The sequence below is a fragment of the Cyanistes caeruleus genome, chromosome 3, assembly GCF_971803275.1.
Source record: "Cyanistes caeruleus chromosome 3, bCyaCae1.hap1.1, whole genome shotgun sequence".
In the NCBI taxonomy this organism is placed as follows: Eukaryota; Metazoa; Chordata; class Aves; order Passeriformes; family Paridae; genus Cyanistes; species Cyanistes caeruleus.
Window position 1 is genome coordinate 77648351 of NC_141703.1, and position 23938 is coordinate 77672288.

At 43.0% G+C, this 23938-nt stretch overlaps 1 protein-coding gene and 1 long non-coding RNA gene across 15 annotated transcripts in view; both read left to right on the forward strand.

The window, feature by feature from the left end:
* The first annotated feature begins 5113 nt into the window (after positions 1-5113).
* MTMR2 (myotubularin related protein 2) overlaps positions 5114-23938 on the forward strand; it is a 65886-nt gene continuing 47061 nt past the window's right edge. Inside the window, exons 1-2 of one of the 14 annotated variants that reach the window (XM_086882027.1) lie at positions 8490-8538; positions 8583-8688. In XM_086882027.1, coding sequence (XP_086738153.1) covers positions 8526-8538; positions 8583-8688 — 119 coding nt within the window. In that variant the 5' untranslated portion in view covers positions 8490-8525. Of the gene's footprint in view, positions 8205-8489; positions 8689-11759; positions 12136-17781; positions 17893-21706; positions 21871-22483; positions 22671-23938 lie in introns of those variants that run through there. The other 13 variants (XM_086882028.1, XM_086882032.1, XM_086882029.1 and 10 more) reach the window with 13 other exon arrangements.
* Positions 8837-10866, forward strand: LOC147654270 (uncharacterized). The gene is made up of 2 exons (XR_015284823.1): positions 8837-9685; positions 10258-10866. It is a non-coding gene; the product is annotated as an uncharacterized LOC147654270 (long non-coding RNA).

Sequence of the window (23938 nt, forward strand, 5' to 3'; positions counted from 1 at the left end):
TGTGCTCCCTAGAACATTATACAAGTATTTTTACAATGTGCACTGAGCTAACAGTTATTCAGGTTATTGAGCAACATGTTCATGCAGCCAAAGGCTTTATATCTTGTCCATGAAGAATGCTGGAACAGAAAAGGACATTTCTCTCCTTCTTTTCCTTTTTAAAAGTGAATTAATATCTCTTACTGGGGACACTGGTCCATCCTACATTAGGGTTACTTAACCCTTGCCTTTACAATGGACTTTTGTGATCCTTTTCTGTTGAAGGGATCAGGCCTCCATTTTTTTGGAAGCACGTATTCATACTCTGCACAGGGAATGTCCTTGGGGTAAAAAAGTATCTTTGACTTGGAAATTCCGCTCTGCTTTGGTTGAGACATTGAATGTTAAACCTCTGTTATTTCACTTCTCAGTTTCTCTAAGTTGGAAAGCATGTTGGAAACACTCCAGAATGACTGAAGCATTGAGGGAGCTATTGATGACTTGAGAGGCTACCTAGAAGAGAGGCTAGATGGTGTTAAAAGAATAAAGTAGGTATTTATTAAAAAGGCCTTCAGAGGATACACCTTGGGCAACACAAGAGCTCAGCCGAGGTTACACCCAAGATGGACGACAGATCACACTTTTCACACTTTTTTAAGTTTTGGTCCATTTACATTTTGGGGTTAATTGTCCAATTTCAGCTTCAGGTTGTGAAGTCCCATCCTTCCAGATTACTCTCTTCAAGTCACCATTGTCTATGCTTTTTGGGCCTGAAGCTGCAACGCTGTTCTTGGTTCTCAGGCTGGAAAAGGATTGTTTTGTCTAACTAAACTATGAAGAGAACTTGCTAACACTTTATATGAAGTTCAGAGTTATATACTAATGCAGTACAGAATCTGGAAAACATGAAAGCTAAAACTTAAGGCATCACTATGAGGCACATGCTGATGGTTCAAGTCGGGGCTCATTCTGAATTCCTGCTGACTTCAGGCACTGCCAACACCACAAAGCACCTCTGCTCTCTGCAGTTACTTTTGTAGCAGAGTTTGCCAAAGCAAACATGTCCCAGCCAAAGCATCAGCTTCCAAACTGTCTCTGCTCCCCAGTCACCTGAGCTTGTCTGTCATCATGCTGAGGATGGGCTGAGCCTGCTGGCAGAACAGCAGCACATACTGCACAGAGACACAGCTGAGCTGCCAGAGCAGTTGCAGCTGGGAGATGGTGGAGGACTGTGCCTCATGTCACCATCTTGTCACACCACCCTGGGGCCCCCATGACGGACTGAGGGATGCCATCCCTGAGCAGGGGAAAGAAAAGAACAGTTGCCTTGGGTTTTTTTATTCTCCCTCCACAGCAGTGCCAACGTATCCAGCACTAAAACTCACTTCTCATCCTTCTCCTTCCTTGTTAGGGTCAAAAATTCCCCAGCTAAGAAATGAGGACTAGCATCTTCCTTCATACATTCGCCACCAGCAGTTTATGTCCTTCTCAATCTCCCAAACTGCAGGGACCTGAGGCCCTTGTCCTTAAAGGGCAGGAAAGAGGATACTGGATTGTGCTCCTTCTTATCTTTTGAGACAAACACATGAGACAGCAATCCTTTTCAAACATCCCAGACCCCAACCATACAGATGTGCATGAGCAGAATGAGGGTATCAAGACCACCAAAGTCTCTCAGTTACCGTACCTTGGGTTCAGAGGTGACTCACTGTAGATAATAGTGAGGTAACTTAGTACACTCACATAAGATAACTAATGCTAATTTTGGCCTTCACAAACTTCAGAATTATATTATTATATATAATATATATAATATTATTATATTATTATATTTCAGCACTGCATCAGAGCCTTGCTATGCAGGGTAAAAGCAGTTGACATCCAAATGCTGAACTATGACCAGAAGTGGCATATTTGTTGTTGTCTGTGAAGCCTGCACTTACGTGCAGGCATAAGACTGGTTCCTAATTGCACAGTTCCTTTATGCTTACTGCCCCAAACCTTCCCTGCATCCAGACAGAGATGAGATGTCTGAGTGAGATCCCTTTAGGTTATACCGGGAAATTTGAGAACCAGGCATTTCCTAACTTTTGGTACATATGGCATTGCATCCTAAATATTTCTTTCATGCATTACTTTGATGAACACAACACAGATTTATGTATTCATCAATCAAACAGGTGGCAGAATAGATAAAAGCTGACTGCTCTCTTCGCTAAAGCCAGCTTAAAGAGGAGAGCAGTGCTGTTCATGCCTAGGAGAACAGTGACAGCAATTAGCATTCTCAGCTTATGTCAAAATTAGAGTCTGAGACCACTTGTAGGACTTTGAAGGCTCCTGCAGTTGTGTACTTCCCTGACTAGCCGCTCACTACCACCTTCCTGGGAGAAGTACACACTTGCTCCCCTTTCCAGCAGTCTGGTGCTCCTAGAAGTATTGCACAGCATCCTTATACTGGGTGTGCAATGGTTCTGCAGTCAGAGATACAACTCCCTAGGTAGGTCCACATTGCTAAAATAAAAAGTGGACAGGGGGATGCTGGCCATGGAGCCAAGTAGAGCAAATTGGCTGCTGCTCACGACAGAACCAGTTCCTTCTGGAACAATCTTGTCTCATCTCTGCAGTATTTAGCCTGGTTCTCAACTGGATCCATTAAGGCCCTGTGATCTGCCTTTTCCAAATTTTAGTTCCATTGGAATTGGTGATAAGCTTCTTCTCTCATTGTATCCATGGGCTTAATGAGTCTTCAGTAGCTTCCTGAACATTTTCTACAGCTCACACACTGCAGACAGGTAACTTACGCAGAGCAGACAACGAAACAGTCTCAAATACTTCATTTTTAATGCACTTACTGTTAAGCTCCTCAGCTCTTTCATCACTAGAGCATAACACCTTGTTGCTTTTAAAAGAAACTATGAGCCTTCCACATAAAAGTTTGATCCATCAAGGTAAATAAAAGAGAAACCAAAAGGAATTAATTTCTACTGTGTTTTATATTCTAGAAGCATCCTTCTCATTTTTAATATCATCTGCAGATCTTACCATCAACATTTTATTGTGTTTCATTAAAACACTACCACAAATGTGCATCTTCCTTAACAGAAAAGGAAGTATAAATGCGATAAAATCAAGTATTCTTAACCATTTCCCTAATTGTAGCTATTAAACATAGTAGCTGCAGATTAAAATCTCACTTGGAGAAGTCTCTGTGCACATAGGCAATATAGACAGCACTATTCCAGACAATGTAGACATAAAATTACTTAATTTAAAATGAATGTTTGCTTGAAAATTGGTGTATAAATCAGGACTGAAAAACAGATTTGAGATCCAAGAGGTACAGAGACTTTTCTCCTCCATGTGAACACTTTTCCCCATCTCAAAGTCTGCAAGCACTGGGACTTCAGACACCCTCCTAATATTAGTCTGACAGTACCAAACCAATTCTTGCCCACTCATCCTTCCTTCCTGCCTGATCGCCCTACAGCTTCTAGAAATACATTTATTTCCATCAGTAGGGGTTTAACAAGCACCAGAAAATTCAAATTTAACTCCTGTGAGTAATTCTTTCTTACTTCATGTTGTCAAATTGGAGACCATTACACAGATGCCAAGGAGCTGCTGGAGTGCAACAGCCCAAACCTGTAGACAGCCAGACAGCTGCTGTGATTTATTTAGTCCTTCAGGAGAAAAGATGCTTTACTTGATTTGACACAAAACATTGATCTGTGTGTTCTGCAGCATGTAGTGGAAGTCCTGTCCCTAGAGCCCAAGGCCTGCAGCTCTCCAGGTGCCGACAGCCCTCAGGCTCCCTGTCTGCTCAGCACTACAGCCTTGGACTGCACTGGTACCATCGAACATCGGTAGCTGTAAGCAAACACAGGCTATGGAGCACTGCAATAATGCACAGGCCATCAAGAATTAAAAGCATCAGGCAATTAAAAGCCAGGTGAATTGCCTGACTCCAGCGGACTGTGCACACTGAGCACACACTGGGATGGAACCTGATGGAACTCATTAGCCTGAGGCATATTTAATGCCTGACTGTTCTGTGGGCAGCCATGAGCTGGTGGTGGGAGTGAGGACAAGAAAGCAGTACACAGACAGAGCAGCAGGAAGAACAAAATAGTATGCCCATCAAGAGTGTTTCATAAACAGGTAACAAAATATAGTGTACAGGATTAGGTCCAGGCTGAGTCCAGAGCCCCATGTCTGTATCACCTTGCATCAATACGTGCATGACTGAACAAAAAAAAAAACAAGTGGCCAAAAAAAGTGTTAAAGAGTCATTGATCATTAGCTTCTGCTTCTGTCAAACGTGGAAGGGGTGCAAGGCAAAAGCACTGCTGGGCTGCCATCATAGCCAGTAAAGAACCACACTGTGCTGTGGGTGAGCTGAGATAACCACTCTGAGCAGGTTAACCAGAACTTGGAGACACAGTGACAGCTTAAGTGTAGCTGAAAGTCCTAAGTCCGTCTCTTTGCTTTGACTAGTTTCCAACTTCAACAGCAAAGGCATTATGCATCAGCAGGACCAAATCTGTGCATTTACCCTAGGACCATTTTGTAACAGATGTTCATGCAACCACAAGCAGCTCTAGTTCCAAATCACAGCCACAGAGAGTTGTTCTTCATCAACCTCTCTGCCTCTGCCAAAGCTCTTGCTGTTTCTGACCTCATACTTTATCAGCTGATGGGGCTTGACAAAAGGAACACATGCCACCTCTAGTGTGATTTGATGATCATAGATCACAGTGGGATCTCACCAGTGACAATCCACCCTTCCCAAGGTACTGAGAATCCTTTATCGGCTGCCCACTGCCCTTAAGCTGTAGATCAAGAAGACAAGAAAATGTAATAAATCTCAGAACCATTTTAGTGAATCAAAGGAGACACAAAGGTGTCTCTGGCTGTGTGGTTTTCAGGACAATTATGGGACTGAGTCATGCTGTAAATTTTTTGGATTCATTGATGGGGACTAGACTAGAGAAGGCACAATGTGTGAAGCTGCCTTTGCCATGAGCTGCCTAAGAAGGGCACAGGAATATATGAGTATAGTGGCAAAAACATGGGAAATCCACAGAGCTGCAGCAAAGAGAGCTAGTTTTAGGATGGATAAGATTTTAGTGTTGGGGTTGGAGCAAAAGGGACAGGGTGATCATTTTCAGAAGGGATTAGGACTCTGACTCCCTTATTATTAATAGGCCTTTCAACCATGGGATGAGTTGTGTGATGGGAAGAGGGGGAGGGAGGGGAATGTCTGATGAGCTGTACCATGTAAGCACCGGTTATGACAAAGACTGCAACAGGGGAGCAAGCTTTCTCAGAGTGGATCGTTTGAGTACACGATCCTGCTTCATGGTCTACCCTTTGATCACTGTAGAAGCATGATTCCTTCTCTGCTCCAGGGACATTTAGTCACAGACCACAGCCAAACATCCCCACGAGACCCCTGCAAAAGGTTGTGCCAGGATGTCCGTGATGTGTGACTGTCCCTAGCTTTGGTGAGCCCCACGCTCGCAGTGTGAGACACAACAGATCTGTGCTTGGCTGCACAGCAGCAAAGCTGAGGAGCTAATCCAGGAACGAGAACATCTGGATTCATAACATCTGGCACATTGATATAGCAGATGTATGGACCACACGTACATGCATAGCTAGAAAGTCCTTAATTCAACAGACACACAGTTTAACATACAATGGATACAAACAGCATCTCACTTTCACCCAGAAGGACTGAAGCAAAAGTCTTACTTCCCCACACTTAATCATGTTTTACATGGTACATAAAATTATCCTCTTTTGTGATGTGCTCACAACAGCTTTGACAGACTCTAAACACCTAAGAAAGCCTGGGGCTATGTATATTTCACTTTGTATATGCTACAACCACATACAATTTCAGGAAATATAGGAGGATGTCTGCTTGTATTTTAATTGGAATTAATCGTTTATACCTTTGATTCAAGGAAGTTCCTTGTCATTTGTTCTTTCAGATGTCACTCAGCTGTGTCAGCCAGATGGCATTAAAGATGAACAGAGATAATTTTATTATTTATCCATGATGTTAATTTTACTGTTTCCTGTGTTGAAATCACAAAATGACAGAACATTCCCTCATTAAAAAAAACCAAAAAAAACCCCAACATACCCAAATGATGATACTTGTAAGATAATGGTAGGGGATGTGGCAAGCAAAAGTAGGTTAACAGACTGAACTGCACTTATTTTGCATCAGTTATACAACAGTCTTGTGAATTGTCCTTAATTGGTTTTGGTTATGTCAGGCCTTTATTTAATTCTCCATCACTTTTAAGAGCCCTGAGGTAACACATTTCACAGAGAGAATATTCTGACTGACTTTGAAACTGTGGTATTGTTGAGCAGAAAGACTCACTGAGCAGACTGCTAGTTTCTTTCAGCAGCGGGAGAGATGCAGGAGGTGATTAGCTTTGTTCTCATTTACAAAGCACCAGTGGGAATTTCTAAAGGGTTTCACAGGCCCTGGGGGTAAGGCCAAGAACAAAACAGGGCAGTGAAAAGCAAATAGAGTACTTCATCAATAAACTACTTAGAGATGCCACATCAATAGCAAATTAGGAAGAAAGGAAGGCACTCTAATACTTTCACACAGCAATGGAGGTTTATATATTGTTTTTATTCCTACTTGACTTTTTTTAAACAACTGCACCTCTATCAAACTAAGCTTAGCAGAGGGAATAGAGGTAATACCAACTCACCACAAGGCTATTAGATAAGATTTGAAAGGGAGACGTACACTGCTTTGTGCTAGTTCTACAGCGCTGACCTCTCCCAAGGGTTACTACCACCAGGAACTCCATCCCCGGAAAAGCTGGGAAGAGAGCACACCAGTGGGAAAAGGCTACCAGGAACTGCCTGACTGCTTAGCAAAGATGCTGAAGTGCTGCTGCCCCAGCACCCTCTGCCCACATGCTCCCACAGAGGACACCATCTGCTAGCCAGACACAGGTGTGGACGGAAAGCTAAACAGAGACAGTATGACACGTGTACCTTGGTTTTTATTAATAAATTGTGCTTCTAAAATGTTCATTGTCCCTAAGCAGAGGGGAGGAAAAAAGATGAACATTTAAAATAATTTTCTGGCTGGAACAAAATCAGCACAGGTCTATGGATCTTTCAATTGTAATGATGTCAAGGCATTTTGTTTGGATTTTAACGCTGCAATAAACCACTAGAAATTAGCTTATTTTTTAAACAAGGATCTCACTTTTAACCATAAACCAGATTTAATTTTAGGGAAGCCTCCATGAATTTGATTTTCTAGGCTGAAACTCTCTCTCCCCCAAAACTCATCTGCCAATTTGTTAACTTTTTGCTCAGAAGATCAGATGAAAAATACAAAAATAAACCCTGCTTCAACAAAGCTGCATTTTCAAGTCTAGCTTCAAACCAGCTTCAAAACCAACCCCCATCAACCTTGCTCAACAGCAGCTGATAGAGACTAAAGGAAAGAGTAACAGAGGCAGTTTCACAGCCGGATCATGCAGCATCAGGTGGGGATGCTGCGAACCTGCTTCAGCATCCTGCATGACTTCTGATGACAGGACAAAATGGGAAACAACAAAGAGAAAAACATCAACTAATTTATTCCTTGGAGCATGAAGAGGGATGATGTTTCAGTAACCATTCCACAACCACAGAGTATACAACTGCTTAGTAGATACAGGGTTTATCCAGTTTTGAGGTAGTATTTAAAACAGGAAGGTCCATCTGAATGGATGCTCCTAACATTAGATGCTCTTTACCAACAATCAGGCCTTTCTCGAAGGCCAGCAGCCTCCTAACACATCCCCAGTGGTTCATTGTTTTCGCCTCCTGAGATCCTTGTCAGTACAGCTAAACATTTGAGAGACATCTGCATCCTTGATATGGGAGGGTTAAGATGCAGTCCCTCAGTCCTTGTAAGCGATGCCAAGAGCACTTCCCCCCTCCTCGATTGCTTCAAGGACCTGGACGTATCATGGCTCTTCCTGCAGAACACCTGACAGCGAACTGCGCCTGCAAATCCTTCCGGGCACAGACGGCCATGGATGCATTCCAGTTTTCCGTAGGGTACCCTCACAGAGGATCCCTGCGGCCTTGACTCGTGCGGTTGTGACCGGCCGCCTTCCAGAGCCCTGCTCCACCCAGCTCAGCGATAGACTCAGTGAGGATTCTCCGGCAGATGGGGGCAAGTTTCAAATGTGAGGGGCACAATTGTTTTAGCTGTGGGTACACAACCCAGCTGGAAAGCCTAACGCAGATGAGCCGACTTCAACAGGGATGCTTGAGAGAGACCATTTCTTTGCTCTTAGGAACGCCCACCGTGCTCCGGGGATGGAACCCGGGAGCTGCCACCTTCCCTTGCTTCTCAAGAGGACAGTAAGGGAGATGGCGGCCTACTCCGCACGCCCACGATCCGAGCCCCGCGCCCACCTGAGGGCCGGCCCTGAGGGCGGCAGCGGCGGCCCGGCCCCCTCGGCGCCCCGCCTCTGCCCGCCCCCCGCGCGGCACGCCGGGCCAGCATGGCCGCTTCCCGCCCCGCCGGGCGCCGGCCTCGGGGCTGAGGGACGCGGGGCCAGCGCCCGCCGCGGGGCCGCCCGGCATGGAGGGCAGCTCCAGCTGCGAGAGCCTCGGCGCCGGGCGGGCGGCGGCGGCGCGGCCGCCCAGCGGCGATTCCCTGTCCAGGTACCGCCCGCCGCAGAGCCATCGCCCCCGCCCGCGGGGCTCGGCCGCCGGGACCACCGCGGGGCGTGGGGGCAGAGGGAGGGAGCGGGGAGGGGCCGCCAGGGAAAAGGAAACCGAAGGGATGGAGCTGGTGTTGTTTGCTCCCTCCGTGGGCAGCAGGCTCCTGCGTTTCCCCGGGATCGGCTCTCTCCTGCTGGGGTGTCCCTGCGCTGGGGGTGGCTGTGGGGTGACGGAGCAGGAAGGCAGGCGTGGGCTCCGCTCGGCTGCGGCCCTCCCTTTCAGGCCTTTAAGCAGAGCAGGCGATGCTATCTCCGCCAGGCTCCCGGTAAATCCCTGCACAGGCAGGTGCCCTTGGTAACTGCGTGGAGCGATTTGGGAGATGGGCAGCACAGGGAAGCTTTGCTGGAAGGGCAGGCGAGGCACCCACTTGTGAGCTGCTTTCAGCACGCTGCCGTGCCCACGCCAGGCCTTGTGCTCCTCGTTTCCTGTGGCGTGTTGAGCTTTTGTGGTTTTGCCACCATGTTTTTTTTCTGAGAGCTTGACTTTGCGGTCTGAATGATTTGTAATGCCACGTGGGTACATTCAAGGTCCTTAAGCCACGGTAGCGAAAGGAGACTTTTGTGTTCTTCCCACCCTCCATGAGCTACCAGTGATATATGAATGTTGTGACTGAAAGCACATCCTGCTTTGGGCCTTGTGTTTGGTGGAGAAGGTTGCAAGTAGGGTAGCCAGGGCAGGCACTGGGAGGGCTTGTGGTGTGGGTAGCCTTGGTGTTGTGGTAGAGCCCGGGAGCAGGATATCCTGATGGCTGCTGAAGGTTGTCCTTTCTCGGTCTGGCTGCTCCTGCCATGCCCAGTTTGTAGGATCACAGGATAACTCAGGCTGAGGAGATCTCAGCATCCCTGAGTCCAGCATCGCGCTCGTACCAGAGACAGCTTTAAGATCAGATCAGGCTGCTTCTGGCCTTTACCCGGTTTGTTCTGGAAAACCTACAAAGGTGAAGTGCACACAGCCTCTCTGAACAGCCCATTGGCATCTCCTGTGTATCTTCCACTGGCACTGGGAGCACAGGGGCTGCTTCTTTGGTCCCCCAAAGCAGTCTCTCCCCAGTCTGTCCACAAAGGCAGGGTGCTCCAGCCCTGCTATCCCAGTGGTGCTCCTCTAGCTCCATAGTGACTTTCCTGTGCTGTGGGGCTAATACCTGGATGCAGTATTCCGGAAATGCTCTACTGAAAGCCGAGTAGAGGGGGATCCTTCCCTGCATCTCCTGGCTCTGCCTCTTCTTAGAGCCCAAGATGCTGGTGGCCACTATGTTGCCAGCATCTCAGAACTCCCATGCTTGGCTATTACCCAGCTGCTCCTCAGACAGGCAGTGCCCAGGTTTCTTCATTCTTGAGTCCTTCATGACTCCTGACCCACATTTCACCCTTCTTCATCAAATTCTTCTGTTCCCTGCTCTCTGTACTGGTTTCCTTGTGCAGTTCTACCAGTGCCCTGCCAGATGCCTGCAGGCTTTTTTCCCCCTTACCTAACTGACCCAATATATTCTTCTTTTTATCTCTGCATCAGCTCAGGCAACTTGGACCCATCTGGAGGTCATTCACTCTAAGAGGCCTATGGACACTAAAGAGAGCTTAACTCAGAAGAGCCAGTGGCTACAAGGAAGCTCCTGCTGAGCCTCTCGGCAGCATGCCCTGCACGAATGGAACCGTGGGGAAATTGAGATGATAAATCTGTACCTGTTGAGCATGCACAAGGCTGTGTCCTCCAAGCCCTGCAAAGGCCCAGACTCTTAACAGATTTCTTGGGATGCAAAAAAAAGCTTGTTCAAAAGCTTTCAGAATCTCAAGTCTCTGCTTGAAGATCTAGAACCCATAGAAGAAAGCTATCCAGCTGGGGGAGGGATTTAATGTACTCCAAATAAAATATAGGTATTTTAAATAGATTAATGTTTTTCATCTGTAATTATTAATAAAAACACCCTCATCTTGAGTTGGTATATGCTGCAAAACTTTTTAACTAAAATGGTTCAAGGTCAGGGCAAAATAATAAAAAAATAAAACTAGGGTCTTGTAATGAGAGATGCCTGGTGACCTTCAGAATGTTTATTATCAGCTTCCCTTACCAATCTAGTGATGCGTATGCACAAATAAATAATTGTCTATGAATTGGACAGTAGATTGATTATCATTGGGTTGTTTTTTTCATTAAAGCTGTATTGCAGTTTGATTTTATACATCAGAATAATTCTCTGAAGCTAATTGGACTATTCGTATGCATTGAAATATACTTATTCTAATTTCTGTGATTGTGATCTAACAGCTAGACCAGCTTCAAATTGTAACCTATGACACATTTTCACCAAACTGTTTTGTTTAAAAAGAAGAAGGTAGCTTTGGGGGTGATGTGAGGAACACAATGAATCATGAGGATGCTGTCATCAGTTTTGATAATTCATTTTATTTAAAAGGAGCAAAAACCAAAAAATGACTCAAAGGTCACTCATCCCAGAATCACCATTACCTAGCCATGTGAAGCCTTACTGAGTTGTAGTTACTGAATTGTTTTGTGCAAGATCTAGAAGACTTGGAAAGCTGCTAATACAAAATACATAAAGCAGTCCATTCTTTGGATTGTCTCAGCTCCTGGTTAGAAGTGTTATTATTTCTAGAGGTAGTTAAGATCTAGCTCCTCAAGAAGACATGCTTGATAGAGTTTACTTATACATAAGGCTACACATTTGAATAAGTGTCCTGAAGAACATTATAGGTTTGTCTTTTAATAAAGCACATGAGATATGGCAGTAAGGGCATTTGACAGTGAAAGTTGCTTTGATCTTTTACTAGACCCTAGTAATGTGCAATACCTCTGGTCCTTGAGGAAGATGTAGGAATAATTAAACAAATGTTACCTATTTTCTGTCCCAACTAGAAAAACATTTGAAAAACTCTAAGTGAGACTTGCAGTGTAATTGTTTGTACAGGGTAAAAAATTGCCAGCTCTCTGTGAAAGTGCCGAGTTAGTTTCAGATGAGCAGGTCACAGCTAATTAACTCAGCTGCCTTCATAGTTGTGCTGAAACAGCTGTTCTGCTTTTCAAGTCTCAGCTGTCTCACCCAGTGCTGGCTTTGTGTGGCACAGGACGGGGTTCTGCAGCTCTCTGTGGTTTCTAAAGGTCAGTACTTAGGCTGGACATTCCCCTTCTCATGGAAGACACATGACCATGAGCCAGCTACTCATAAAGAGCTGTGGTGGTATTTGACTAGCAGCTTGAAAGAAGTGCATCTGCAGTGTGTGTCCACAAACAACCCATGAGACAGAAGGCGGCGTGAGGTAAAACACTGATTCAAACATTTGATGAGCTACAGTATGGTTATGTCCAGAAGAGCAAGCTTTTCTCAATGTTATGGACTGCTTTTATATCTCTAGAATGGCCTGAGAATCCTAGGTGAGTGAGTGATAAACACAGTTCAGCTGTGCTGGTTATTCAGACTTCTTCTAAGACCATTCTTAGAATGAATTTGTGGGTGGATTTGTTGTATTGTTGTTTTTGCAGATTTGAGGTTGCATACGGACCCTCTGACCTCTGGAATTCAAAGGAACAGCCAACAAAATTCTACCATGATCTTCTCCTTTTGTGAAAGGAAAGCCAGAATGAGTTGTGTGTGACTTTAGCAGAACACATGACCTTAGGGAAAAAAGTGGTGGCAAACTTCATATATTTACTTTACATGAGAAGTGATTAGGCATTTTGTTCATGCACTCTGTGTGGTTATGTTCTGTAGTTTCTGAATGAGCATTCCTCAGAAAAAGCATATCACAGTTCAGTCTGAGCAATTCTCCAGTAGGATATCTAAGAGGCTTTCTGTTAGGTCTGCTGAAGATAAATTTATATTGCCTATGCAAAAGCGTGGAGGTGACTGTACTGTAAAAAATCTGCTCTAGGAGATGTCAGTGATATTTCAACATCAGTATAAAATAAGAAAGATAAGGCAGTGGGTAGATGTTTCCCACCAGCTTGACTGTAGCAGTTCTTGATGTTACTGCTTTCTTGGTTCCTTGTTATCACCTTTGTTCTGATGTTTATCATCCACAGAGGTCTGCAGACACGGTGGATCCTATGCAGTGCACTTTTACTGAAGCATATGAGAGCAATCATGCTCCTTGTCTTTATGTTTGCAGGGATAAGTCTGAAAACAGAAACTCGGTGTAAATCAGTGCAGCAAGGTTTGTTGAACTCCATGAGGTATGAACACTCCCCTTGTCTCAAATAAGGCCCTGTCAATACCTGGTCTGATTTAAGGCTATGTTGAAGGAATTCTTTCCCCATGGGTGAGAGTGATGCTGGAAGGAGTTGGGTCGGTGAGCTGTTGGCTGAGGAGGGCTTTAGCTGTAGCACCACATTGCTACCAGATGTATAAGCTTTGCTGATTGAGTTGTTTTGTGATGAGTCATTGAAGTTAGAGTTTGAAAGGGAATATTTTTGCCAGTTCTGGTGTTCAGTGAAATGCGAGTAGCTGTCATTTTCCTCATGGGTTTTGAGAGCGTTTCTTGCATTTAATTTCATGGAAGTGCAAAGCAAGATTTCTCAAGAGTTGTTACCAGTAAAGACAAGTATGTTGCTGGTTGAGTGTTGATAATGAACTGGTTTTGCATCTCAGGAACTTGACACTATGTCTACAACCAATTAGCGACTCCAGATGGGCTCATTGTAATTGATTTTAATAAATGAGTGGTAATTTCTAACACTTATTTGCAACTGAAGTCCATTCTGAGATAGGGGTGTTTTTTCTGGAGTACTGGGTATTGTGAAGATAAATAGCAGTTCTTTCTGCCTACAGATGTGCAAAATGAGGAGAATCTTTTTAATAGGGTTTGGGACAGAGAATAATGAAAATAACATTTAGTGTAAAAGACTTTAGTCTTTTACAGCAGTGAAGAGAAACCTTTCACTCTAAAGAATTCACAAATTATTTTTACTAGCAATCTTTGCCATGCACACTTCTGCTCCTGCATTAAGCAGAAACCATTTCTACTTGTCTCAGAGTGCAAGACCTTCAGCTTAAAAGTTTCCTCTGCCAGGTGCATGCACATCTCTTGGTCCCAGTTCTGACCGTTCAATGAAATGCTTTTTATTGATGAAAAAATATTTGGGTTTAAGCATATTTTCCATTTGAGAATGTAAAATACAATTGACACTCACCTGTTCATTGTATTGTAATTAAGACTACACTGGTGTTTAAAAGCCTCACAGGAATTTGAAGTGTAGTAGTTCTAACTGCTGTACAGATGGTGATGCTTTCTGTGTTGGAGAGATGGGGACCAGCTATTTAATTGTGCCTAAGCCAGGACTACTCTATTTTTTATAATGCCTGGTGGATAATTTTACTAAGCCTTTGGAAGTGCAGTTGAGTACTGAGACTCCTTGCTGAGAGATTGGGCACAGAGTGAGAAAGTCTAAGGATGAGATGAGAAACTGGAGACATGAGGCCAGATCTGACAACTGGCGAGGAGTGAGGGTAGGCTCAGAACACGACTCTCTTGAGTCCCATCAAGAGCTGCCTTCTCTGACGAGAGATGGTAGTGCTATGTTGACTAGCAGTCTGTTTGCTAGACAGTGCTGAGTTGTACATGTAGTTCCTTAACTACAGGCTATTGACAGCATGGGTGCAATTACAGAACCTGAATTTTAGGACTGTGGATGACCCGACAATGTCAAATTATGCAATTCTTATCTGTTGCATGATTGTACTCCTCATAGGTTAACACCTGTCTGGAACGTATTTTGTTACCTATTTCTGATGTTTTATCATCTCCCTTCCTTTTCTAATTCTCTTACACCTCGTGTGTGCAGGCAAGAACTGCATTTGGAAAGGTCATAATACCTCTTTAATGGCTCAGCAAATCGATTGTCCACATCTTCTTTTTCATTAATCTTTTCCTGATGACCTGCTTTACTGTCACTGGTTTTTCAGTGTTGAAGGCATCAGCAGTGTAAAAAGAGACCTGATCCATACACCAAAGGGCTTTTGTTGAGTCAGGAGCAGGATTCAGTGATCCTTGTGGGTTCCTTTCAGTTCAGGATATTCTATGTTACCAAAAAGCTTAGTCAAGAAAAACAAACAGGCCTTCATTAGGAATGAAGGAAGAGGTCACCTTGATATATGGGTGTTATGTACAAGTGTAGTTGTAATATAGCACATGAAAAAGTCTCTTTATTTGTCCATAGGAAGCCCATTCCACCATGAGGGAAGTGTGACAGGGAGGGAATGAAGTGCTTGGTTTGTAGAGATGACTGGGATAACCCAGGGAAGTGAGAATACAGGAGAGACACTGTCACAGTAATTACCCCATCTTCACTTTTAACTGAAATAACATCTGGCTTTTTTATTGCTCCAGTAACTGTGAGCTAATTGAAGAAAAAAATCAGTGAAAGACTGCAACAAATCAGTGGAACTTTTCAAGTATTTGCTTTTCCCTTTCCTACCATCTGCAGTTACTTTTGCCAGAGAATGTTCTCACTGAGTAACTTTCCAGTGATTTCAAGGTAGCTCTTTTTTTTGTTTCTCTCTTGCTTCTTTGCTACGTGAATTCTTTGCCATTGCTTTTTAAACACTGATATATTTGATGAAGAGAAAGTGTTAGCAGTTTTTGAGTCCACAACCTCTTCAAGATGATTTTGTAGTAATTTTGTTTGCTCTGTACAAATACTCCCACTTTACAGATCTGCCTTCTGTAGTCTTCTGGCCACGGCTCCAGAATCATTAATGCTGGGTCACCCAATGATTCAAATTTGATCAGGTCAGGTGTGGGTGTGTGATCATATTTCTGCTGAACTATTTGGAAAAACAGGAGTTTATAAGGTTTTTTCTTTCTTTGTTCTGGGAAGACTAGCAACACCTGTTTAGAATAAAACAATATTTTTATCTGGATTTATTTACTGTGATGTGGAGACTGCATGTCCAGACAAAGTGTTACATTCAAAACCTTGTTTATGGCCAAAAAGGCAGCACATTTCTTTATAGCAAAGAATTTATTCTTAGTGTAGTCTAATCATAATTAATCCAGATGCAATTATTACAGAAAAATAAAGAATAATAATGCAGTTAAAACTGTCATTCCTTTAGTTCTTGGTTTCTATCCCTTTTCCTGATGTTACGTTCACCATTCCTCTGCTCCACTGGGTTCCAAGGTTGCTGATTTTATTCTGGTAGTAGTGTGTGTTAGAGCAAATTGTCAGCATCTGGAGTCCTTTCCTGGGAGAAGTATGAGGTTCATCATGTTGATTTTTTCCTTTTTCCTTTTTCCTTTTTTCTTTTCCTTTCCTCCCTCTTTTCTGTAGGATCCACCTGGGGTCACTTTAGTGTGTTTGCTACAACAACTTTACACTCCTCTCTTTTTTTCTTTGGTCTGCAGTTCCACATTGTATCTCAGGTTTTGCTATATGTAGTTGCTTTTATGGGTATTAGCTACTATTTCTTCGTTATCTCTGAAGTCGGTTTTGTCCAGCTCCAGGTCTGCATTTCTTTGGTTGACCATTGGTGATTTGTTTATGACCATGGTCTCAGGTGCCAAGCCTGTGCCCAGTTTCTTATCCTGCACTTCTACTCTTCCATGCCACATCCTGTGTCTCCACTTCTCCAGTCCTCTGCTGTGGTACCAGGCTGTTGTATTTCTCTCTACAAAGTTACTACATTAGTGGTAAATATTCTTTGTAGAACAGCTGCTTTTTACAGCTGTCTGTGCAAAGCTGTGGTTGTACCACATACAAACAAAAATAAAACAGAGGGGGATATAGATACCTGACCAGTTACAGGAACTGTGGTCACACCTAAACCAGTTAAACCAAAGCTACAAGCAGGCCAAGAAAAGTGAAGGCAAAGCAAAAGTGACACACCCCTTGAAAATTCACTACAAAGCTTATGGCCTATGAAGAACAATGGCAGTACTGAATAACAGGGCTAAAGGTTAACCCAACTATTTTTATCTGTACAAAATATAACTGCTGGAGTGAATATACCTCTGATCGTTGCTTGGTGTTTTGTGATCAAAGTGTTCGTCGCGTTTTTACCCCAGTACAAAATGAACTGATATATGAATTACTGAGCTGAACCACAGCCTCATTTGTACCTTCTGCCTTTAGTGAAAATAAAGCATTTGTGCTGTTTTTATTGCTGTTTAAATAAATCCTGTTGTTGACTTCAGTTGATATCACTGCTTAGTGGTCTTCTCGAAGAGAAAGATTGCACACATTGGTAGTAGGATTGCCTTCATGAACAGATTCAGCTAAATCTGCCCAGGAAAGGGCTGGAGGCTGGGAATGAGTTCAGGGCAGTTGTGAGGTTGAAGGGCCAGTCTGCCTCCTGTGGAGAGCAGATGCTGAAGGTAAGGGCAGGTCACTGGGACCTGTAGTACCAGAGATGAAGTGCTGTAGTATGACTGTCAAAATCAGTTGATTTAACCAGCAGATGGATACCTTTAACAAATCAAAACTGATCAGCATCTCGGTTCTAAGTAGAACCTCTTTGAATAGAATGAAAAATGTGGGATCATCTGCTGATATTTTACCCAAGTTGACTTTTGGAGTAGACTGTTCTTGAACATTCAGGCTGTATCTTCCAGTCTTAGAATTGATATCTCTCCCACACTGAAAATGAACCCCCACACCTTATGAGGGAGTACTTCCCCAAGTCTTATTCCTCAAAGGTGAAGCAACATGCTAACAGAGTAGTCATTAAACACTGGGGTGTGAGGAGGAGGATGTGGGGGGACTATTGGTGGGTGTGTTCAGGATTTGTGCCAGCAGGGCAGTCTTTGGCCTTCAGTATTCCCACCTGTTTGGGTACAGCTTCTGCTGATCACTGCTGTCTCCAGCGCCACAGAAAGACAGAGTTCACCTTTTTTTGTTAAAACATACTCTGATTCTAGACTCTACATTCTGATTCCATTTTCTGCTTCCACCTTTCATACAGAAAAATACAGGCATCCTGCATGAGATTTTTCTCATCTGATTGGATTGATACAGAGTTTTGGTAGTCTCTGGGTTGGTGGTTTTTTTTCTTTTTTTATTATTTTTTTATTTTTATTTTTGTAGACAATGAGGAAGAATGAGTCATCTTGGTTTCTCCACAGTGACTCTAAGTAGAGCCTACAGTGAGTAATTCAGATGTGACTACCTACACAGAACTCCCTCCCCTTCATTGTGGTAAGGGCAAAGCGAGCATTGAATTTGGGTTGTTCTCAACTCCAAAAAAGGAAGGAGCTATTTCTTAACTCACAGCATTCCTCTTTTTTACATGTTAACTAAATATATTTGTAACTGAGAAGAGAGCAGAGATTTGTAGTCTGGTTTCCTAAGCCATATTTCTCCATGTATGTGTATATATCTGTGTAGTTTGTCACTAATAATTTTTCTAACATTTGGACAGTTTTAGCCACGTTTGACAGAGGAGTAGAAATAGTAACTTGTGAACAAGTTTTGCATTTAAGCAAAAATGGAGATAGGAAGGAAGGGCACAGCAGTTCTTCCTTTACAGAAAAAGTTTCATTTATTTTCAACACAAGGGAATGTCTAGATAAGAAGGATGTCTTTGAATATGTGCATATTGTTTTGGGCAAGACTTCTCTCAAGTTGGAAAAATACATTCTATTCTCTCATTTTTGCATTTCCTTTTGCTTTCTCTGGTATCTACAAAAGGTCATGTTCAGTTAAACACACGGCAAATACAAACTGCCACAAGACACTGATCTTCAGGCAACCAGGGTAGGATCTGGTTCAGATTGCTGTACCTCCATGAGAAGTAGGTATCTAAAACCTCTCTACCCTCAGCAGAGTCAATATACTCCACAAGTAATTGATTAGAGGAAGGATAAGGGTCCACTCCAGGAGGGCTAAATAGTTGTCTAAACTCCACTGCCTGGGTTTCCCTTGGCTAAGTAGAAGCAAAGATACCTGTGTTATCCACCAGGCAGAGACAAACTATTCTGACCTCATTGATCCTATTCCTTTTTAAGTGACTTGGTTTTTCTCATACACTGATTTCTGCTTGAGGAAGCAGAAGTGGCAGGAGGAAGCAGCTGTGGGTGATCTTCTATGAACCCTCATTTAAGATGAATGAGAACTGATGAAGAGAAAATCCTCAGATGAGCCTGCATAGTTTGTATTCCTCATTTCACTGCAAGGCAGAAGAATCTGAAAGACCTTTGTTTTCAACATGTACCCTAGAAGTTCTTCATGTTGAGATGGAACTTCTTGTGTTTTAGTTTTTGGCCATTGCTCCTCATCCTGTCTCTTGGCACTACCAAAATGAGTCTGGCACTGTCCTCTTGGCACCCACCTTGGAGATACTGATGAGATCCCTTCTCAGTCTTCACTTCTCACACAAGTGCTCTGTGTTTCTGGAAACGTCTTGTGTTGTCTAAGGTAGAATTTCTAGAAATAAAGCCCCAAATTATTGAATACTTGTCTGACTTGAGCCTTGATATTTTGCTAGGGACCAGTTTCATGCAGGGGCTGAACTGCTAACAGAATAAAGGCGTTCCCAATCTTTTCTTTCTGAGCTGAATGTGGCAGAGCACATGGCTGCGTAGTGTCTGTGTAAGTTTACTTAGCAAGGTGTTACAGTTTTCCTAGGTGATGGAAGACTCTCCACATTGGCTATGTTTATTCAGTCTTTCCTCTTTCCTTTGATTTTTCCCATGATGGAACAAGTAATGTCATTGATTAGTAAATCGCTGGTATTTTTAATTCCTGTGGGTGTTAGCTTTATTGGGGTGAGGGGGTTGTGTTTTAAAGAAAATCAGAAAGTTTAACAACATGTGTTAAATTCTAACTAAGGTGTTTCTTAAATAGGGACTTAGGAAGGAAGCTAAAGAAAAACTGAGACAGCACGTGAACTGTAACAAGTACAGGTATATTTGGTTAATCTAAACACAACTGGTTCTTAGTATATAACTAGAAATTGAGGCACTGCCAGAGTACAGATCGTTCTTAATTCTGTTCTAAGGTAAGCACTTATATTAATAGAATTCTTGTTTCTCTTTCTTTCCTTGACCAAGTTAATAGTTTTTTCCTAAAAAATAAAAATTAACAAGCAAACAAAAGATTTGATGTTCTGTGTTTCCATGTTTTTCAGGTTTTTTTTAATTTCTCTTTGCTCTCCAGTTCTGGGTTAATTTCTGTAATTTGACATAGGAATATCTGAATTTGCATCAAAACCCTGATTGTTTTTTACTTGTATGTCTTTCTCTGGCTTGATAAGTTTTTAAAGGAAGGGTGTCAATGTTTATAAGGTAGATAAAAATACTAACTGCAAGAGTGATTTTGAATTGTATGTAGCATTTCCATAAGATTTCAATAGGCTTTTGTCTTTATTCAAAGTTCTTGTGGAGACAGTTAGATGTTGCCAGCTCTCTTTCTCCTGTGGGATGCAGTGGGAAATCCAGGTTTGCTGTGATGTAGGAGATAGCAGCACCACTCTGGTATCTTAGTTCCCTTCTGCAGGACAGTCCTAATGCCTGGAATCAGCACTTTCCATAGGCAGGGCTAGGAGACAGTGGGTGTTCTTATAGTACCAGGAGACGCTTGAATTTGTGAATTCCTGTTTCACCAGAGCAGTCATGCAGCATGGAGATTCTCTTGGCTGAGACAGCTGCCTGGGCTGTCTGGGAGAGGAAGCTGCAGGTCAGGACATGTGCTGGTTCATCACAGCCCAGGAGATCTCTTGCCAGACGTCTTGTCAATCAGCGATCTCCCTGATGGCTTTCTGTCTGTCCCTTTGCAGCACTACTTCAGCCATCTGAAGCCTGAGGTGCTGGAATGTCTCCACCTCAGCCATATTTTTTTGACCTAGAAATAGTTTTCTCAGGGCAGGCAAGATCTTCTTCACTTCCAATTTAGTCCTGCCCTCTGTTGCATCTAATATTTGAAAAGAAAGGCTCTAGCTCCTTCTGAACAACACCAGAGATGCCAAAAAGCATAGCAATAACCTAGTGTGTAGGAAGGCACAGACAAGAGCAGGTGGGAGCACTGTTCTAGCAGACAATCTTGTTCATGTTGGCAGTAAATAGGATTGTGTTTTGAACCTTTCTTCATCTTACAGTCTTGGTTTATGTTCAGTGCTAGAGGCCTGTGCTGGTGACAGGAAAATCCTAAGCTTTGGAGCACAGACCCAGATGTGTGCACCATCTCTAGGAGATCTGTCAAGCCTTTCTCCCAAGGCCTAGGGCAGAGCCAGATGGACAGGGCTGCCTTTCCATTGTGTGTCACCTAGGGAAGGTAGGATGTCTGCCTTGCCTGCCGCTCCCTGCCCAGACTCCTAATGCTGCAACTAAAAGTGCTTGTGCTGGGGTGTATTTTGCAATTCAAACATTTCCATTAGGAACTGGAATCAGACCAAAATACTGGATTATCAACCTGTTTTCAGAAGGTAGGAACTAACTGCACTCCCTGGGTATGGGCTGAAATTAAATTGATGGAGCAGAGTCAAAATGTCAGTTCCCTGCAGAAGTCTAACAACTTGAATTTTTTTTTTTCTACTTGGAACTGAGCATCATCCCATACCAGCTGGGAGCTTGTTAGAAACTGAACTTCTCTTTTGTTTTTCCTCATGAATACAGATCATTTTGTAGTTATCTGTCTCATGCTGATCAGAGAATATTGGTTCAGGGGGTCTCATAGCTCCTGTCCTTCCTGGTTTTTACCTTTCTGGATTGTTGACTCATGAGAGCATGATACTGTAGGCTCCTTGCTGTTATTAATTACATGACCAATATGCATATTGGTTTGTCTTTGGGCGTTGGTCTTTATTCTTGGAATCTTGCAAATATTTTAAACAATCAGCCTATTGTTTAGCAAGTGCTGTACACACACTGTAGGCCTTTTGTGAATTTCAGTTTAAAAAAATAATAAAAGAATGACTAATGGAGCACGAACGGTGCTTGTGACACTGTAGTCCATTGTGTAACTATTGAGACCAGAATTTGCATTCCTAGAAAAGCTTGTTCACAGTCAAAATATAGGACATTCTCTTTATGGTTCATGGGAAAAGATGTACTGTATGTTCAGCTAAGGATGCTACTTGGAAGGATCAACTTTTAAAAAATGTCATTTTCCTCCCTTGGAACACTGAAGTCAGACTGAGACCCAGCTTTGCTTGGCAACAGAAGTGACTTTTTCATTCAGGCAAGTGGTATGGGGGGGGGGCTGTTTTAGGTCTATCACATACATGCACCATGATTTGTTTGCTAAAATGGCTTCTCTTTTAGATTTTTAGTAAATTAGTAAATTTTGACATTGACGGTCCTTTTGAATAGCGAGAGTACATTATTATATAATATAAATGTCTGCCTTCTCTGAATGCCAAAGGCAGCCTGGCAGTCTTCCTTCAAAAGCATATTTATTTATGGCTTTTTGTTCTTCCCCTCTGAGGTTGTCACAGGTCAAGCGAAAGTTAAACTGAGATCTTAAAATGTTTAGGAAAATTGTGAGTTCCAGTCAACTCACCTGAAACTAATAGCTCTCTGTCCTTCATGTGCCTGAAAAGATGTTCCTGGGTGCTCAGAGGGCTAAGGCTTCATCTGGTATATGCTATAGGTAGTTTCAAGTGGCATTTGTTGTCCAGGTAGAATTAGTCTGTTTCGAGTTTCTGTTTCGCTGTGAAGAATTAAGATCCAAGCCCTGCTCACTGGAGATACCACTCCTTTGTCTGTCAGTAAAATCTCTTTGGGAAAGGCTTGCCTGTCATAATGGGCACACGTGGTGCCAGTCACTGTGGGATTCCTGTCCTGGGAGGGGTGGTGTTAAAACGCTGAAACTTAATTTACAGCAGCAGAGCCTGTTCTGGTGCCGCGGCAGAGTGGAAGCCAGCACAGAGTGCCCAGCTCCTGCTGCAAGGCCCTGGTTCCAGCAAGATGCCAAGTGAGCTTTCAAGTGCTGGCCTGGAGAGGGGTGTACAGGGGACATCTGAGGACCCTTAGGAGTATGTATGTATACACAGATAAGGGCTGTGGGGACCACTTAGCCTCAGCACAGATGTGCAGAGAACTGCTGCAAATGGGAGAGTCTGATGTGGGCAACAGCTGCGTGTCCCAGGCCAGTTCAGCCAGTACTGGCTAGGACAGAGTCATATTCATGGGGAACAAGCACCAGTTTGTCTCTCTCTGCTCTGATGTGACCCAGGAGGTTTTTCAGTATTACCTTTTTCTTCCCTTGAGGAAACAGGAGTGTTGGAAGTATTGAGGAGCGAGTGCTGTCAGTCTGAGTTTGGGAAGTGAGCGGGGAGTGCTTGATACCTCTGCAGCATTATACTTGTAAGAGAACTGCAGAAGTGCTACAAGTGCTTCTATTCATGGCCCTTCTGTAAATTCAAATCAATTTGACCCAGCTCTCTTGGCATCCAAAGCTTCCAAATTAAATTGTATTTGACACTCGTCATTAATTTGCAGTTTTAACCTTGATTAATTTTCAGGAATGTACATAATGAGAAACTTTTAAAAAAACAGGAAGAGAGGAAATGGAAATTTGCCCTCTACAATGTTTTTCTCATTTATGACCTCTGTGTCTGAAACTGTATTGCTCAGTGGTGCATTTTGTCACCTGCTTTCCAAGTCAGTTCAGTGACTATTGAAACAGAATATTCTGTTTGATACAGAAGAAATGGTGTGAGCAGCTCATGCCAATTAGTGTCTGAGTAATTGGCACATCTTTGTGAGCAATGAAGCAGCTGCTTGTTGTACTGACAGGGAAAGAATATTCATAAAGAAGGTTCTGGAAAGGTGGCTTTATCATCATTGACTACTGATTCTGGTTGTGTTATTTATAGGAGTGAGCCAGGTTAATATTTTAAGACATTGGTACAAAAAATAGGTGTCCTCAAGCCCTGTGCATGTACTGCAAATCGAAGCGGGCAGACTTTCCAGAGGTGTGTTTCCCTTCTGTTCCATGAATTTTTTTGTGAAGTTCTGGGTGTTAAATTCACCTGCATATTCTTGCTCCTGAATTTAGGAGGGGAACTTTAGGGATCAGAACTTAATAGTATTCTTCCTTCTTATGGTCTCTTTTTTTTGTGTGTGTGTTTTGGTTTGGTTTGGTTGTTTGTTTGTTTGTTTTTTAGACAGTATCTTATTTCGAAGAAAGACGAAAGTCTCTTTTTTAACTTTTCAGTCTGAACAAGTGTCATAGAACCTCAGAATGGTTTGGTTTGAAAGGGACCTTAAAGATCATATAGTTACAACCTTCTTGCTATGGGCAG